Source organism: Pyrgilauda ruficollis, unplaced genomic scaffold (genome assembly GCF_017590135.1).
Source record: "Pyrgilauda ruficollis isolate IOZ18807 unplaced genomic scaffold, ASM1759013v1 scaffold64, whole genome shotgun sequence".
NCBI classification, from domain to species: Eukaryota; Metazoa; Chordata; class Aves; order Passeriformes; family Passeridae; genus Pyrgilauda; species Pyrgilauda ruficollis.
This window is the reverse complement of record NW_024528155.1, coordinates 1,613,679-1,631,323: the sequence shown is the minus strand read 5'-3', so window position 1 is coordinate 1,631,323 and position 17,645 is coordinate 1,613,679. Positions and strand designations below refer to the sequence as shown.

Genomic DNA, 17,645 nt, shown 5'->3' with positions numbered 1-17,645 from the left:
TCTTTTTTTTTTTTTTTTTTTTTTTTTTTTTTTTTTTTTTTTTTTGTAGTTTTACACATTCCACCAAGAACTCTTCACAGTGTTTTAGTAAGAGACAGATCACTGGTTTGTGTATGGATCCAAAGGAAGCCCATTCTAGTTCTAATGAAGAATCAGTGTAGTTAAATGCATTTCTGAGAGATTTGTAAATACAGGGATGAATTTGACGGTTTAAAAAATAAATTCTACTTTCGTTATAGTAATTATTGATGGTGTCTTTGAAGTGAGTAATTAATAATAGTTTATACAATTTGTCTTCTCATTTCCATCAGGGTTGTTTTTGATGTTTGTGATGAAATGTATCTTCACATGGTGATTTAGTCTGAAAGCATTGAGGATTTCTGACTGGGGAGGTGCCTCTCCATTTGCTCTACCTCTTTTCTGGCACAGCTTGATTCATGCAGTTTTAAGTAGTCACTGGGAAATCTAGTTGTGGTGGTGGTTTTTGGGGTTTAGACAGTCTGAACTAGGTCAAAAGGTGTGGATGAGACATAGAGCTAGAATATTTTAAAATACAACTACTATAGAGTGCACCATTAATGTCTTTCCATATTGGCTACATTACTAAATAGTATGCAGAAAGCAATGGATGGAATTTTGCCACATAGAATCTTTTATGTAACATTTCAATAGTTAATTTGTTTCAGAACAGTAACAACAAATAGGTTTTTTTTGTTTTATGTGCTTGAATTTTTATAGTCAGTGATGAACATTGCAGGAAGCTGAAGAGGAAAAACATCCAGATACATAAACATTAAGAAAAGTTGCAGGGTTAAAAAATTGCGTATTCACTGTAAACTGGAAGCATTATTTTATTCCAGTCTAAACAAGCTCTTTCAACAGCTCTTCACAAAAGGTGAAGAATGCAATTTTTATATATAGAGGCATCATTTGATGCAGATTTTATTTTATTAGGAACTTAGCTTACAGCTGGCATCATCACTTTGAATAAAATGAAGTTTAAGAGGTTCATGACCTCCCCTTTGTTACAGTTTATCATACACTGAAATTGCCAATAGAGTAGTTTCATTTTAAGTCATATTGGTAAAATTATTTGACTTGCCTTTCAGTCAATTAAACTGTGGAAATGAAAAAGCTAATGAAATTTTCTAATGGTTCTGAGTACTGTGTATATGTATACCTAGTTATCAGTTATTGCATGTTAGTCTAGTCTGAACTGTAAGCGCAATTATAGATGTTCTCAACTAACAATCTGCCCATGAGTATAAATTTTTCTTATGTTTGTCTGCTCAGTTTTATATAATAATTGCGGAGTTCTAGCAAAATATGAATTCATCTTGTTGTGCACATACAGGTTATTACTTTGTCAAAGCAACAGCCAATATAAAGAAACCGGACTGTTCCTGAAGTAAATGATGACATGAATACTTGAGAGCTAAGTTCTGTTGCTGAATGTACTGATATAAATTTCTCAAACTTTGATGCAAGTCATGCTTTACTAAATGATGTCTAAACTGGTTTCCTGTTGCAGAAGGTACAAAAAAGTTACCTATTCATAGAATCATTATTTTTGTTATTGTTTTTATTAGGTACTCGTACCCATTTTTTGGCAGTGCAGCACCTATTATGACAAGTCCACCTGTAGAAGTTAGAAAGAACATGGAAGTCTTTCTTCCAAAGTCATATTGTGCATTTGACTTTGCAACTATACCTCATCAGCTTCAAGATACATTCTTCAGGTAGTAATTTGCAATTTTTTATCTTATCTTTTCTAGATTTTGTTGTAAGTGCAGGAACATTGACTATTAGTGCTAGATTTTAGTAAATAATTCAAGGGCTAATGCCAATAAATACTTAATAGCTTACTCTTCCAGTTTCTGTATTATCATTTAAAGTCAGGAATTCTACAGTTCTTGATTTTTCTCTCTTGCATATGTAAGTATTGTTGCTTACAGAAACAAGTACAATTGCTGTAAATTTTACAAGTCAAGCTTAATAGCATTATTTTTGACAAAGTACTTCTTGAAATATGAAATTCTTTTCTTTTTAATATGCAATGACTGTATGATATCTTTGAAAATACAGCAGGTACCTGGAAAGCAGTTTTCAGTGTTGAGGGCTGTAAAACAGTTCTCCTAGTAGTTCTACCAGCTTTCAATAAATGATTAAGATGTTAAAAAAAAAAACAAAACACCAAAATAGCAGTATTTAGAAAGTAGCAGCGGGGGGACCTGTATTTTGTGTGACAATGGTTAAAATTCATTTGTAAGTATTTATAAATGGAGATGGTCAAGTTGTGTTAGCATTGTTCTGTCAGTTACTCACTGTAACACTGTTAGTCCCTAATTGAAGAAAGGAATGATTATCTGAAACAAGTGATTGAGAAGATACAAAGTCAGTCAGTCTCATTCTTCTAAGTGAAAGGCAGTAAAACCAACTCATTTTTTGACTTTTGTAACCATCATTGATTTAAGAAGTTACTTTAAGAACATGAGGTTTTTCTGAATAAGAATGCCTCCTCTTTCATTTTGTTGCCTGATACGAAGATCACTTCTTTGTTTCAGATTGCCTCTGCTGGTTGAATTGTGGCACAAGGATAAAACAGCCAAAGACTTACTTCTAGGAGTGGCAAGGCTTCAGCTTTCAAATGTTTTGGCTTCAGAAAAAACCCGCTTCTTGGGTGGGAATGGTGAACAATGCTGGCATCAGACTTGTAATGAAACAGTCAGTTTCACAGCAGCACAAGGGTAAAACTATTTAAAAAATACTTTGCTCTGTAGCAAGTTTTCTAGAGTTGTTTGTTTAGTATTTCTCTGAAAAACAGACAGCTTTTCTTGCATAGCTTTTTGATTAGGTAAACAGGCTGCGGAGTACTGCAGTACGGGGAGAATAGGCATCCAAGACATGAAAATCTAAATTGCCACTTCATTTTGAGCAATGTATACACTACTACCAACGCCATTGTAATAAGCCTTTATATTATCATAATCCTGGGTAAATTAAACTTCACAGACAGATTAAGAAACAAACAATGTTACTGAAGCACTTCCTTAAGTAAGTTACTCAATTATAGGAAGGGTTGATATTCCATAAGGTATTTAGTATGTTTTTACATACAACTGACTTTGGTGAAAGTTAGGAGGACAGATAGACCCAGAGAATGGAGGTGTCTCCTGTTTCAGGATAATAGCAGGGATTTCAGCTTGTGTACATCAGAAGGAGCAGTATTAGCTAATACTCCGTCTGAAGACAAATGTTCATTTACATAGAGCAGTAATGGGGTTTTTTATATATGTATCTGTGTGTGTGTGTGTATTTTTTTCTTTTTTGATTGGTAGTTACTTCTGTCCTGTGTCCTTGTTGAAGATGATTAGTGTTCACAATCAGTGTCTAGACCCTCATCTTTTCTGTGTAGTGATGGAACTTGATTATGCCCTTAAAAATAAACATAATTGCTATTAAGACTGAGATCACTTTTAAACTGCTAATGCAACAGTTTTAAATAATGGATTTTATATTTAACTCACAGGAAATTTCATGTTAGTGATTGGTAACTTCTCTCCTCCCAACTTAAAAAATTAACCACTGGCTTTGCTTAAACTTCTGTGGCAAAGGCAGCATGGCCTGCTTCTGTGAAGAGTTACTTTAAGGTCTCACTTTACATTAAGGTTCATACTTTTACCATTTGTTAAGTGAAACCTGGTTTTGCACAAAACATAACCACTAGATGGCATTCTCAAAATATAATCAGGTCTGTGTTTTGCTGTGCTGGCCCCTTCCTATCCTTGCTCTTGTTGGTGTAACCTTCTTTTTACATTGATATGTTCAACAGACGTGTTGAATCATTTGCTCAGATTTCTGAGGTCAACTAATACAAATCTTGTTTTCTTTTTTAGTGAGTAGCTGATGGAAAGTTGTAAGAATTTAATGCAGCAATTTATTTTAAGTGAAGTACAAGCATTTATTAGTTTTTTTCCCTTTGCAAATAGAAGTATAGTGTAGAAGGATGCACCCTTGTAAGAAGCATTTTAATGTCATCTAATCTATCCACTGAAAGTGAATTTCTGTGAAACCTATAGCTGTGGTTATTTCCTTCAGCATCTTGTTGCTTGATATATTCTGCAGCTTCCAGGTGACAAGTGTAACTTGCCTTACTGGGTGATTATCACTGAAATTAGAGGTTTTGTTTTGACCAAGGTCTACACTTCAGTGTACTTTCATGTGAGACTTTTGATAATTTCCAGTTACACGACTTCTTTATGTTTCTTCTCTTAGTACCTTTCTGTGCAAAAGACTGGCTTTGTTTGCTACAATTTGACTGTGATTAGAGACGAGGCAGTTGAAAACAAGCTGTTCTTAAGCGGAAACTACAAGTATTTTCAAATTAATTTATTAAAATATCTGTTATTGTATTGTTAAACTGTATTGTTTCACTGTACAAGGGCAGGTAGATATTGTAACCTCTTTGTGATTGAAAGTTACCAGTTCCCTATGCTGAAACTTCCAGAAATGTGTTTTTTAATAATCCCAGGATGTTTTACCACAAATTATATACTAACTTACTTATATTGTGGATAACTAGAAGGTTACTGTTGAAGTCTAAACAAGGAAAGCTAAGAAAATTTAAAGAGTATCTTAAGTTGAAGTCAGAAGCAGTGCCTGTATATGAACAGTTACATCATTAGAAAGGTTTAGGACTGGAGGTACAATTTTGGATTATTCCCTCGTTGCAGGGATGTGATGATTATAGTAATTTGTTAGTTAAATAGGTTTCCAATGACAAGTTATCTGTTTAAGTCAGAAGGCTTGCAATACATTCAGAAACTAGTCCCTAACTTAACAATATATATTGGAGAGCTCTCACATAGGCAAGTGTTTAGAGATGCTGAGCTTGCACAGAACAACTTCAGCTTTGCTGTTTTGTATGTTGTCTTACAATTCTTTTTCCATATATTTAGACAGTTTTAATTAAAATAACATTCTAATGCTATTTGTAGGTCAGGCAGCAGAATAGCAGAGCTTTCATGCACCATCACCTTGGAAGACTACGGACTTGTCAAAGTGCAAGAAGTTATGGTGTCAGATTCTTCTCAAGTAAATTTTATATAAAACTTCTATTTTTCCTTTGAGCGTGTCTTTGACAAGTTGAGGTTCCAAATTAAAATCCACTCTTATTATATCAGGATGTAGGTGCTGGTCAACAACGGCATGTCTCTCACACTCAGCTTCGCTGTGCCCCAGAAGACCATCCAGAACCTCGAGAAACTCTGGAATACAAAGCAGCACTGGAGTTAGAAATGTGGAAGGAAATGCAAGAGGACATTTTTGAAAATCAGGTTTTTACTCTTTTTTTATTGCCTAAATTTTGTGATTGCCAGAGAAATTTTAGCAGAATTGGTACAGAGAATAACCTTAATTATATTTTATTTTACCATTTCAAGTAAGAACTAAATTTTACTCATACAGAGTATTAAAACTTCACATGTAAACTACTCCATTCACAAATTCCATGCTCTTACTTAAGGAAGAAGGTTAATTCTTAAGTGAAGAAGGTGCTGGATTTGAACTGCAGAATACCATCTTCACATTTTCCCATTACTCTTTATAAAGTACAATAGATTCAAGATTCAAACTATTGATGTTAAATATTAATTCTGTATTCTGTTAGTTGCAGCTCAAAAACCATTGCTGTCTACTCTTGAGATCATTCTAGGTGTTTTTGTTTACTTTTTAGAAGGTAGTGAAAATCTAGTACTTTGGATATTTTTCTCAAACATGCATTTACTTTGCATTTTGTACTTCAGTTTAAGATGTCTTTCATTGTCAGAATCGTATCTTGAGCTATAAAAGTCAGCATACTAAACTCTTTTGCTTCAAGACTTAGGTCTGCTAGTACTCTAAAGGTGCGCTTCCAGAAATTCTGATCTGGTTTGGGGATTTTGTTTTTGGTTTTTTTCCCCTAAAAGCTTAAAAAGAAGGAAATGGTCCATATGCAAGCACTTGCAGAGGAATGGAAGAAAAGAGACAGAGAGAGAGAGGCGTTAGTGAAGAAAAAGGTAAGGAAATCCCTACTTATATTTGCAGAAAGTCTAAATTGTTATGAATCTAGCAAGGTATTTGGTAACATGTATTAAAGGGTCTGTAATTAACCTGTGCACCTTCTGATAGGTTTGCAGCTAGTCTACAACAGTGCAAAAGAATTAAAAGTAGCCTTTAATCGTAGAGTATTTGTTAGAAATTTCCTAAGATTAGTTTGCTTTATATGGGAGCTCTTTGATTGCATTTTACTTGCCTGGTCAAAAAGCCCTTCTATGGCCTATGAGTTAGAAGTAAGTACTCCATTGCAAGTTCTTAATTAAGAGATGGAGATTTGTTTTATATGGAAATTTCTAAATAAAAACTATCAGTAAAAACTATCAATATATATACTATAAAAACTATCAATATTTTATACTTTTTTTCCTTTTTTGTTTAGGTAGCAGAATATAATATTTTGGAAGGACAGCTTCAGAAAACCCTGAGGGATCTGGATAAGCGAGAGCGGCAGCTTTTTAGTGCTGAATCAGAGGTAAAAACTGGTCATATTAAACAATGTAATTGCACTAGCTACTTCTATAAGGTTTGAGTTTTCACATTGTGATAGCTGTGCTTTGTGTATAAGATGGTAACTAGCCGCATTCATAGCGGTATGTAGAGGAACACTAGCAATTAAGCCAAGTTTTGTTACAGCTACACTTTTTTGCTGAAATAGAAATTGAGTGAACTTTTAAATGGGTTGCTAGGATTACAGAGAGTGCTCAAGTGTAAACCTTCTATTCTTGACAGAATTAATGTCAGTGCAGACATTTATGTAACATTAGCATATCTCTGTTTTAAGTTTAGCACTGTCAGGTGAGTGTTGTACACATACACAAGAGTGCCTCGCTTGAAAAAGTAATTGCTAGATTAATTGTTGAAGTAGGAGAAGGTGACAAGGAGATCTGGGAGAAACTTCAGGTTTTGTTATCCAACATTGTCAGAGTTCCTACTTCTGTTTATTTTTTTCCAATAGTGACAGGGTGAAAGAGGATGCAGGAGAAACCAGTAACTACCACTGTACTGAACACCCCCAGTCTGGCAAAGTGTATGTGACTTCAGGGGTGCTGGTTATATGAAAACAGAAAATAAACTGCCTATTCTTGTATTTCAGAACAAATTCAAAATTATATAGGTAAAATACTGTGGTGTTTTAGCTGTCAAAAAAAACTTTATCTTTCCTGTTTGTATAAGATTAATTTTTCCAGCCTAATCCCTTCTGTGCTTGTAACAAAAGTGAGAACTCCCAACACAGAAATTTGCTGTTCAGTACCCAGGCTATCTGTACTACAAGATGCAGTTTGTGCTGTAAATAATACTTTGATTTCAGCATCTGTGCAAAAAAATCTGGTGTTGACGTTGGGCCAAGTGCATTTCAGTCTGAGTAGAAGTAATTATTTTGAATCTCTTGTATATTTCTCTAAAAACTTTCTTGAAGTTTAGTGAGATTGTGACCTGAGAGCTAGAGATGATAAAAATCAGTGGACTCAAAAAACACCTACAAAGTGATGTAGTGTTCAGTTAGCAAATTACAGTTTGAGAAACAGGCCATTGGAGAAGTTTCTATTTAGCTAGCAGTTATCTGGGACAGTAGCATCTTTCTAGAAAGTTCAAACATGTCAAGGATTTTTGTTGTGTTTATCTTGATGAGAAATTATCTCAATATGCTCAGTTTGAAGCAATCTCACTGACGTAAAGACTTTTTGGCTGCAGCTGTGACTTTCACAGTCTCTGCAGTGAATTGGAGTATTTAGCTTTTCACTTTGTAGGAAGGTGGAAGTGAAACCTGCCTTGAGCAATCATGTAGAATCATTTGGATTGTACAGAAGAGCTCCAGAGAGCTCTGTTTTTACAGTAGTCAAGCAAGAGTATATTTGTAGCAAATACAGTAATTGGCAAATTGTTAGTTAAACTGAAATTCCGTAAGAACATATATAGTGAACATTTGGACAATGGGAATTTTATTATTTCAGAAATTAATACCAATTTTTCTGTCATGAATAGCAGTAACAGTTGTAAGACTTTTCAAGTGAAACTCTCACTCCTATGGATTAATGTAAATATATGTCTCTTTTTAAGCTTCAAAGAGTAAAGAAAGAGCTGCAAGCAGAGCATGAACGAAATCTGCAGGTGCTTCAGGATTCTGTGCGTCGAGCCAGGGAGGAATGTGCACACCAGCTGGAGCTAGAAAGGTCAAAAATCAAACAACTGGAAGAAGACAAGCTTCGCTTACATCAGCAGGTATGTATGCAATAGAAGTGAGCATTTTTCTAAGAATACCAAGTTCAGTAGTGGTTTGAAGCAATTGTATTCTGGCAGCTTTGTAACAGACATTTTATTTAAATTGGGGGGATCTCTGTGCTGAGATCTATCCGTGTCAGTCTTGCTCCATTGTATGGCCAGTCTGCAGTGTGGTGCTTGTGATTATTTTTTTCAACATTGAAAATCAAGTTTTATTTGAAAGCATACATTACATGAAGAACCTGAACAGCTGTGTACATTTCAGTAACTTTAAAAATTGTTGGCAATTAACATCTAAGTAGTTTGACTGTGCAGTTAGTTTTATTCTTCTATTGCAAATGAGGATTTCTTTTATCCTTACTGGGACAGAGGGGGAAACTCTCTTGTTATTGCAGTCTTCTATTTTGAGAGTAGTACTTTCTAAACAGTAGATTTAGACCATGTTCTGTTGTCCTGTAAGCTAACTTTGGCACTAACAACAAGGACAGTCTAGACATTTTTCCTGACTGTTAAAGTAAACTGTTAAAGTTAGTACTTATTTTTTTTAGCTGTTATAGCATTAGACACTTAATTTGTTATTAAGTAGATTAAATCTTACAAATACCTAAGTGTTCTGAAAAGTACTTTGTTTATGTAGATTAGTTACTTGCTTTGGTGTTTTTCATGTCTGATATGTGATAGTGATAATCCAATATTAGCTTTCACTGTTTGAAAAATTGTGTCAGCCAAAGCCATATTTTTGTACTTAGGAAGAGTTGTGATAGATTTTTGTGAGTTTTTTTAGTTCTGTAATAAATACTGTTATTAATGTACTTCTTTACTTGTTAGCTTATGTTAACCATAGTACAGTGAACTTTTTAAAAATGTAGCTAAGACAAAAATGTTGCTAACCTTGAAGATAGTTATTTTGACTATTCCACTAGAGCATTCACTGAATTGAGATGAAGAAACTGCAGAATGCAATCCTATTCAGAGTGATAAATGGATCACTTTTGCATTTTAAGTGTTGTTGGCAGCTGCCAGTAGTTCTTGTTCAAGTGGCCAAACGCCACCAGCTAGTATTCTTAATTCATATTCATTCTTTCAGCTCCCACTGACCATTTTTAGCTGCAACAAGCCTTTTCTAAATAAAACATCACAATTACTTTCTTTTTCCTATTCAGAACAGATAGAAAGATGAAAGATCATTTAGCTCAGTATTATGGTGCAGCAATAGCTGGATTTAGAGGATAAGAAAAAAGGAAGTGAGACTCTGAAAAAAAAATGCAGTTTTGGTACATCCAGCATACCATAAGGGTTCTGTGTACTCTTTGCCAGAATCAGTTTCATGCTCAGTAGCCATCAATGAAAGTTTTCTTCATGATCTTATATGATTCCTTTTAAAAAATATTTAATATTGCAACATCCTATGGCAGTGAGTTCTAAAATTTAATTATGTCTTTTATATTTAAAAACTTCTTTTTGTTAGTTTCAAGCACATTTCTTCCTAATTATGAAGAAACGTTTAGTGCTTGTGCAACATACTGTTCCTGATTGCATAGGTGGCTGTCATACTGTTTCTCTTCCAAACACAAGCCCCACTATGTTTTCTCTTGTTTTGTACTAAGGCCATTTTTTCCTTAGCATCCTGGCTGTCTTCCTCTGTGCTGTTCCTGCTATGCTTCAATATGTGATGGTTGTTGCCACATATTGTGTGTGAGACATGCTTTTTTCTTTTATTTTGTTGGGGGTGAGATTTTGTTTGCTTACTTTGGAGTTTCACTCTAGGGCCCTGTGCATTGCAATGTGCACAAGCAGAAAGTTCTGTTGCTACCAGATGAGTCTCTTTTTTAAGACCTTCTTGGGTGTGGAGTTTTTTGTCTGTGTGACTTTTTTTTTTTTTTGGTTTGGTGTGGTTTTTTTTTTCGTTTTGTTTTTTAACACAGAATGTTCTGGAATAAGTAGTCTTATTCCATACCTTTTAAAGGGATTTGTCAATACACAATTTCCACACTTAAACACCTAAAGAACTCTAGAATTCAACCTGTTTTGAGGTAAGCCCTGCTATGTACAAGAGGAGATCCTTGAAGCAACCACCTTGAAGATCATCACCCTTACTTTCTGAATAAGGAAGTTGTGCTTTATTTGTGGGATTTTTATAGTTTCCTCATGTCCACAGTTCTGAGTTCTCATAAGAAATTCAATTTTTGAAAGTGTTTACAGAACCAAACAAGAAATTAAACATTCTTATAGAAGTTCAAGGGAGAGCTGATATTTCTAAAAGCAAAAGAAATAGGTTATTGTCTTTGGCATTATGTCTGTATCTGCTTTAAAAATAAATAGGTAGAAATGAAAGGTGTTAAACAGTATCTTTTGTTCAAGTTCAATAGGTTATTGTAGTTCTGTGAGAAAAACAATGACAGCAAATTCTGTTTTTGTATCACTCCCTAGGAAATATCTTTGCTTTCTTACGTCCATTCTGTAGCAATTATAAATGCAAAAAGCAGAAATTTGGAAGAAAAATAGAGCTGACCCAATTAGAAGATACAAAGAATTAAACTATTATTGTACTAGCAGAAATTTTGTAGAAATAGAAGTTTGCTTTGAAACATAAATGAGTTCTCTAAAGCATTTTCACCCAGTATTTAAACTGTGGGATAGAATTAATGGAAATACTTTTATTATCTAGTTGGACATAAATACAAGATCCGCACAAGGGATCATTTTCTAGTATGGAATACTTCCGTTCCATCAGGTGTATAAGTTATTTATAGTTCAATATTTAACAGAAGAAGAAAACATTACAAAAAGTTCTTAGTATTTTTAATATATTATAAAAAAGGCTGTTAAACATTTGACTTCCTTACTTTCCTGTAGCAAGTAATTGTGTAATGGCATAATTTTTCAATTTACCCGTAGTGTGTAAAAAGCAAAGCACTCTCTTTATAAAAATCTTCTTGAAACTGTGGAAATACACTGTGAGGGCAGAGGTACTCAGCATTAAGTCATTAGTCACTGAAGCCTTTCTGCTTCAGCCTTTCTTCTAAATCATTTGGCTTTACAAAGTATGAGTCGTTTCCTTTCACAGACATTCCTAAAAAAGTTGCGCTGTGAAACTGAGTAAGTAATAAAACTTCATATAGTAGATAACATTGGCTTTCTTCAAAAGATATGTAAATCTTAGTATTATGCTTTCTGTATTTCTTCTGCAAGTTGTTTTAGAAATGTGAACAAAATTGTACGTAAATCTTGATCTTATGTTTATGAGGACAGACTTGTTTTTTTTTTGTTCCAGTACTGAGCAAAGATCCTCCTTAAAACTCTTCCTATTAAAACATTGCTGTGTGCCATCATCAAGAAATCATTAATTATGAATGTGTAACTTTCAGTGTCTGTTTTATATCAGATAATTGACAGTAAAATGTTTGTTCCAAGGACTAAGAAGTAACTTAAATTCTGTCATCTAATTATTTGTCTGTGAATGGGCTTTTCTGCTAACTTGCATTTTGGTTTCTTTAATGTAGCTTTTTGAAGCAGAAAATAAGCATAAGAATTTGGAGAAGGAGTTCCAGCAATACAAAGAACAGCAAAGTAGCAAACCAGAAATCCAGCTACAATCAGAAATAAATCTTCTCACTTTAGAAAAGGTATATTGGATTTTTCTAATACTTAAAAATTGTCACAATGGTGTGTTCACTGATGAAGGGGATGTAGAATACTACTGTGTGATGAAGTGTTAATTTGACCATTTTGGTTTACTTCTTCCAGTAATTTCTTCAGAGTTTAAATAGTCAGACACAAATAACGTTAACAGGCCTCATTTTTATAGAGGAAGCAGTAATGTTAGAGGCTAACACAGGAAAAAACCATAACCTGTATACTTAAATCATAATTTATGATGGGGTCTCTGAACACTCTGTTTAAAAAACTAAAGAAAGATGATGATTTTCTTGAGGATTAATTTAAACTGGTTTTTCATTATTTGCATTTTGGTAATTAAGTATTTCTGCTAAGAGGTTGTGTCACTTACCAATAAAATGGAATCACTGTCATAAGTTGATTTGCTTAAAAGCCATATATTCCCACAGTAGAGAATTTAATTAAAACCACAGATATGGGCATTTAATGCTTAGAATTATTGTGAGATTTGAGTAAAACTGTTGGTGAAATAAGCTGAAAAAAATTTGGCCAGGCTTCTTGGCAAAAAAATATACTCAGTAATATGGCCTGTCTGTATGTTGCTGTATGCTTTAATAAGTTCTAATAATGCAAGCAACTGATACAAAATATTTTTGTGTTTCTACAGAGTTTTTAAGCTCTTACATTGAATATTTTTAGATTTTCTATGTTTGTCAGATGAATTAAACCAGTGCTTTAAGATCTTCACAAATTTAATGAAAATAATTTTTGTCAGATTCCAAAATGCACTTCCTCAGAGATGTGAAAAATACATAATTTTTTATTGTGTTTTGTGTGCTTCATAAATATTTTCATTTGTCTTTTAGTTCAAAATTTCTTGCACAGATAATGAAATTAATTTTTTAGCAGTCGAAACTTTTAAAGATTTATTTAGTTAGCAAGATCATAGGTTCACACTAGATACAGAGATTTTAAAGATTGGTTTGAGCAGATGGGTATTTCAGAGAAAATAATGTAGGCCATATCTTCCATCAGCAAACTAAAAAAAAAATCTATGTACCTTTTTAAGAGAGATTTATCCATCAGCATTTTCATTAAATTAGTGTTTATAACCTTACTTTGAATAAAAAAGGGATGTGGGGATGGCTGATCTGAGAATCTTAAATATAAAGGTTACATCAGCAGATTTAGTGCCAAAAACTAATCTTTTTCTTTGTATAGACGGCCATCCAATAAAAATAAGGTTACATTTTAAACAAGAAAATGTTCTTGTGCCATAATATTTATGTTATATTGTATAACAGCTTTAGATGATGTTGTATATTGCACTACATAAACACTTTTCTTAAACCAGACCCTTTGTATATATACATCTTTCAGTGATTGTTACTGCTGTTATTGCTTCAGCTGATATGATTTTAATTGCTTTTAGGTTGAACTTGAAAGAAAGTTAGAGTCAGCTACCAAGTCAAAGCTTCACTACAAACAACAATGGACGAGGGCTTTGAAAGAACTTGCAAGGTTAAAACAGGTATGCAGGTTTTCTTTGGTCATATGAGACAACCAAGTTATTGTCGTGTTGGAAGCTACTAGGGATTACTGTTAACTACTGTTTTCATGTTATTAGTGTTTGTTTTTGCAAAGTAAAGCTCTCAGCTATGGTTTTAACAAAAATGAGAACAGCAAAACTGGCTTGTGTTTGACTTTGAACTCGGGAAAGACCAAGACTCAGACCTGCAAGGAAGACGGAACTATTAAAATCAGATATGATTAGAAAAATAAAAGGTTTAATTTAATTCCAAATAATTCTGCATCAGCACTTCCAGGAAAATATTTTGCCACAATCCCAACCATCTTAGTCAGTTACATAATGTGTTTTGTATTTTAATTGTATAATGAATGAAGGGTAAAGATGAGAAACAAATCTCCACTTTTAGAAATAAGGGTTTAAGTTTTGATGAATGCGTAAAATGAAGAAAACTTAAGCTGGATGTGAATTTTTTCTCTGCTGTTGGAAATTCTAACCTCATACTAATGTAATATGCTATTTTACTGCTAGGTTTTAACAGAGCTCTTGTGTGCCTGTGGGCATCTATACAGATACAGTTATATACTTTTGACTTGAAATTACTCTGTTTAAACATGCAGTAGTAGCAGCTTCATCCTTGTTGAATCTGTATTACATGTTGTGTTTTGTCATCTGTCTTTCATGAATTCCAGTAAACATCAGCTAAACTATGTGCTTAAGAATGGCTAGCATTTCCATTGGCCCTGACAAACAAATTAGTAGATCATTAATCCAAAATGATTCATGAACAAACCTTGACATAAACACAGCGCTTCAGTATTCACATTTAGTAAAAGGTTTATATTGCCTGTATTCACACCTACTTCTAGCTTGAGGAACAGTATTGGGTTTTCTTACAGATTATGATACCTGCTTCATTTCTACTAATAGAATGTTCAGGTTTTGGAGAATAAGAAGTTAAGCCCATGTTCTTCTAATTTATAATGCTTCTTTAATCTGTATTTCTGTTTGAAGAGAGTCAATGCACACCACAATGACTTTTAGTAAGTTAAATCTAACCTTCATTTGCAGTCTTCAAATTGTACCTTTTTCACCAAGTGATAAAAGGAGTCATCTGCAATTTGTGAAACATCTATGCTTGAGAAGGTGATAGGAGAAATATAAATCTTATCCCTCTGATTGAGATTTCTTCAGCAGTCATGAAATATCCAGCCTGTTTTTTCTTGCCATGTTTTAAAATTTCCCATAGAATAAAAGCAAAGATTGTCACTTGCCACACTAACACTAATGTATATTACTATCAGGTTCTTGTTCCAAATTTCATCACCATAGACCTGGTGAACTGAATTCATTAATATATGTTGATGGTTTCAGCTGAACCTCTTGATGCAAGTCTGAACCATGAAATAAGTTGGCATGTACCATGAATTGTACTACCTAAAACATCTACAACAAACCAAACCCTTTCAATGCAGTTTCTTATTGTTTCTATACTCCTGTGCTTCATCTATACTTATTCGATTGATAAAGGTTTTAAGTGACTTTAAAGAGCCAAATAAAAGTTGAAGCAAATCTGATCAAAAAAAATTTACTGTGCTTTAAATTTAAATTTGGAAACTGTAGCTTAATGAATTCTAGATTTGCTTTCGTTCAGATGATTTGTGCAATTGTGCATAGTCTGACCAATTTCTTGTTTGAATTGGATTAGTACCATGTTAATTTTGTGTTGCCTCTGGTGAATAGCCACAGGGCTGTAATCTGTGCCAGTAATTTGTCACACCAAAGCTCTCTAGAGAACTATACAAAACATTTGTGTAGTGAGGATTAGACGCTGAAAGCCATATCTTAGATTGTTAATAAATGTTAATGACAAAACCCAGCTGGTAAGTCTTGGAAATGAGATCTAATGCTTTGTGCCCATTGCCAAAAAAATGTTTAAACAGAGATTTCCATTACTTAAAGGTGACCTGGTGCAGTCAATTTGTGAATTAAAGAAGCATAATCTACAGGCTAAGCATTTAGTAAAACGCTCTTCTGATTTGCAACCATAAAAGTCAATGTTTCCTTAATTAAAAAGTTTTCTTTTACTTTGGAACTAGTTATTAGCACACATCTGGGATAGTTTTGTATTTTGCAGAATATAAGAGAGACAGCACATAACTTAAAGTATGGGACTGTTAATAGAATATGATCTAAGCTTCTCCATGGGTAGGACTTTGAATGCTAAACACAGTGCCAGTTTTACTGAAGTACACGAAGGCACACATACATCATATTTACCTGTACTTAGAAAATACAGAAGTTACTTAAATTAGTTTGTAAAATTGCTTGACAATAGACTTCACCCAGCTTACTTTTCTTTTCTCTGTTACTCAGTAAAAGTCTGTATTAATGCTTCAATTGTTATAGCCCTGTTCAACTTTTAGGGAGACAAAAATGTCATCAAATTAACTACTTAATCTCTGTACCAAGGTAAATGTTATAATTTCTGGAGATTTCAAAAACTCTTTCAATGTTTGCTGACTAGATGATCTAAATACTACACAAATTAGATTTCATTTTTTTTTATTTATATGAGCATTATTTCTCCAAGGAATCGTCATCATTTACATGAAATTGCATCAGTGCTTACACTGTTATTCAGTGCCATAGCACGGCAGGCACACCCCTAAAACAGAACTTAGATATCAAATTTAGTACCTGTCTGGGTGTAAGAAACATGTTATCAAGCCAAAAACAAAATTGGCAGAAATGTCATTTTCAGCAGTTGATTATTTCAGATTTAATCTAAATAGCCAAAATCTCAAAATGTACATGCATCCAGTGTTCTGGAAGAAGTATTTTTATAAGTTTTCTAATGTGTTTGTCTCCTACAGACACTGAGGTATTTATTTAAAAGAGCAGAGACCATATGAGCTGGCTGACAGTTCGTTCTGTCTTGTCCAGTACCTTGCTTATCCATTCAGTAATTAATTTGATTAATTTATCAGTAATTTAGCTAAGGATAGGATGTAAATCTTTGTTAAAAAAATAAAAAGGCACACATATGCACACAAAAAAACCCCACAGTTGAAAGTCTAAATCTTGGTTAAAAACTGTGTCTTGAAACCATCCAGGCCCTCCTACTGACTTGTCAGCTCTGGGTTATTTTCAGAAAACTTTACTTGAGCTCCTTAGCTTCAATCGTAAGTTTTTCCCACAGACTTGCATGGTATGTATGAGTGGGAGAGTGAATAGTGGCTGCTATTTAGCCATTGTTTAGTCTAGTGTATGTATGTTTACATCTCCCTTTTGGATTTATAGGCAGCTATGGCAAAATAAAGATTGTGCTTCCTTGATTGAAGAGCCTCTTAACTAAAGCACCTGGTGGCATACAGGGATTCTTTAATGATCTGATTATAATTCAAATTTTGATGGTTTTTTATTATCAGTTAATTTTTGTTAAATGCTGATACTTCTGTGGTATAAGTTTCAAAACATGATTGAGATTTCCACCATACAAGCTTCTAAAACGGTATTGCATTCCTCAAGCACTACATTAGAGATGAAAACTGGTGAGGAAAATTAGTAAAACCTTGAAGTATGTTATCTGATAACTAGAATGCAGACTTCTTTGGTATGGATTTATTTTGTTTGTGGAGGAGAATGGAAAAATATTAATAAGTGAAAGGAATATTGTCAGTGAGTTTTATTTAAGGAGGTGAAGGAAAAGGAGCAATAGAGTAGCAGGATTAGCAGTGCTGAGGAAGTAGTGCAGGAGAAGGTATCTGGACCAGCTAATAGATATTGCAGAGATAACTCTTGATGTTCTTGCATATGATATTCTTGATTCATCTGTTGCTGCCTGACTGTGGGATAGTGGCTGATGATTGGGTGATGGTGCAAATATAATATATTTCCAAGTGTTCGGAGTTTCTGGTGGGTTTTATATTCTGTTCACAAAGTTGCCTTTAGTCCGGCAGCTGATGATTCTGGAGTGTTCCCTTAGATAAAATTTAAAAATGCAAAACGTTAGGAACAAAAATTGTAGTACTTCTTATTGAAATTTGAAATAGCCTGACTGTCTAGAATAAGCAGTTGGGAATAAAGCTGAAATATTCCTTATTTTAGGACATACTATAGGAGAAAAATTTGGAAAGTTAGCCAGAAAGTCTTGACTGAGAATTTTCAGCACGCAGCATGT

The 17,645-nt window shown here is 33.7% G+C and overlaps 1 protein-coding gene across 5 annotated transcripts in view; it reads left to right on the top strand.

Annotated features, from left to right (window-relative positions):
- The window catches only part of CEP120 (centrosomal protein 120), a 56,631-nt gene that overhangs the window by 13,113 nt on the left and 25,873 nt on the right, over positions 1-17,645 (top strand). For all 5 annotated transcript variants that reach the window (XM_041484170.1, XM_041484169.1, XM_041484171.1 and 2 more), the window contains exons 11-19: positions 1,590-1,739; positions 2,565-2,747; positions 4,998-5,094; positions 5,184-5,336; positions 5,967-6,056; positions 6,476-6,568; positions 8,155-8,316; positions 11,820-11,942; positions 13,367-13,465. In XM_041484170.1, coding sequence (XP_041340104.1) covers positions 1,590-1,739; positions 2,565-2,747; positions 4,998-5,094; positions 5,184-5,336; positions 5,967-6,056; positions 6,476-6,568; positions 8,155-8,316; positions 11,820-11,942; positions 13,367-13,465 — 1,150 coding nt within the window. The remainder of the gene's footprint in view (positions 1-1,589; positions 1,740-2,564; positions 2,748-4,997; positions 5,095-5,183; positions 5,337-5,966; positions 6,057-6,475; positions 6,569-8,154; positions 8,317-11,819; positions 11,943-13,366; positions 13,466-17,645) is intronic.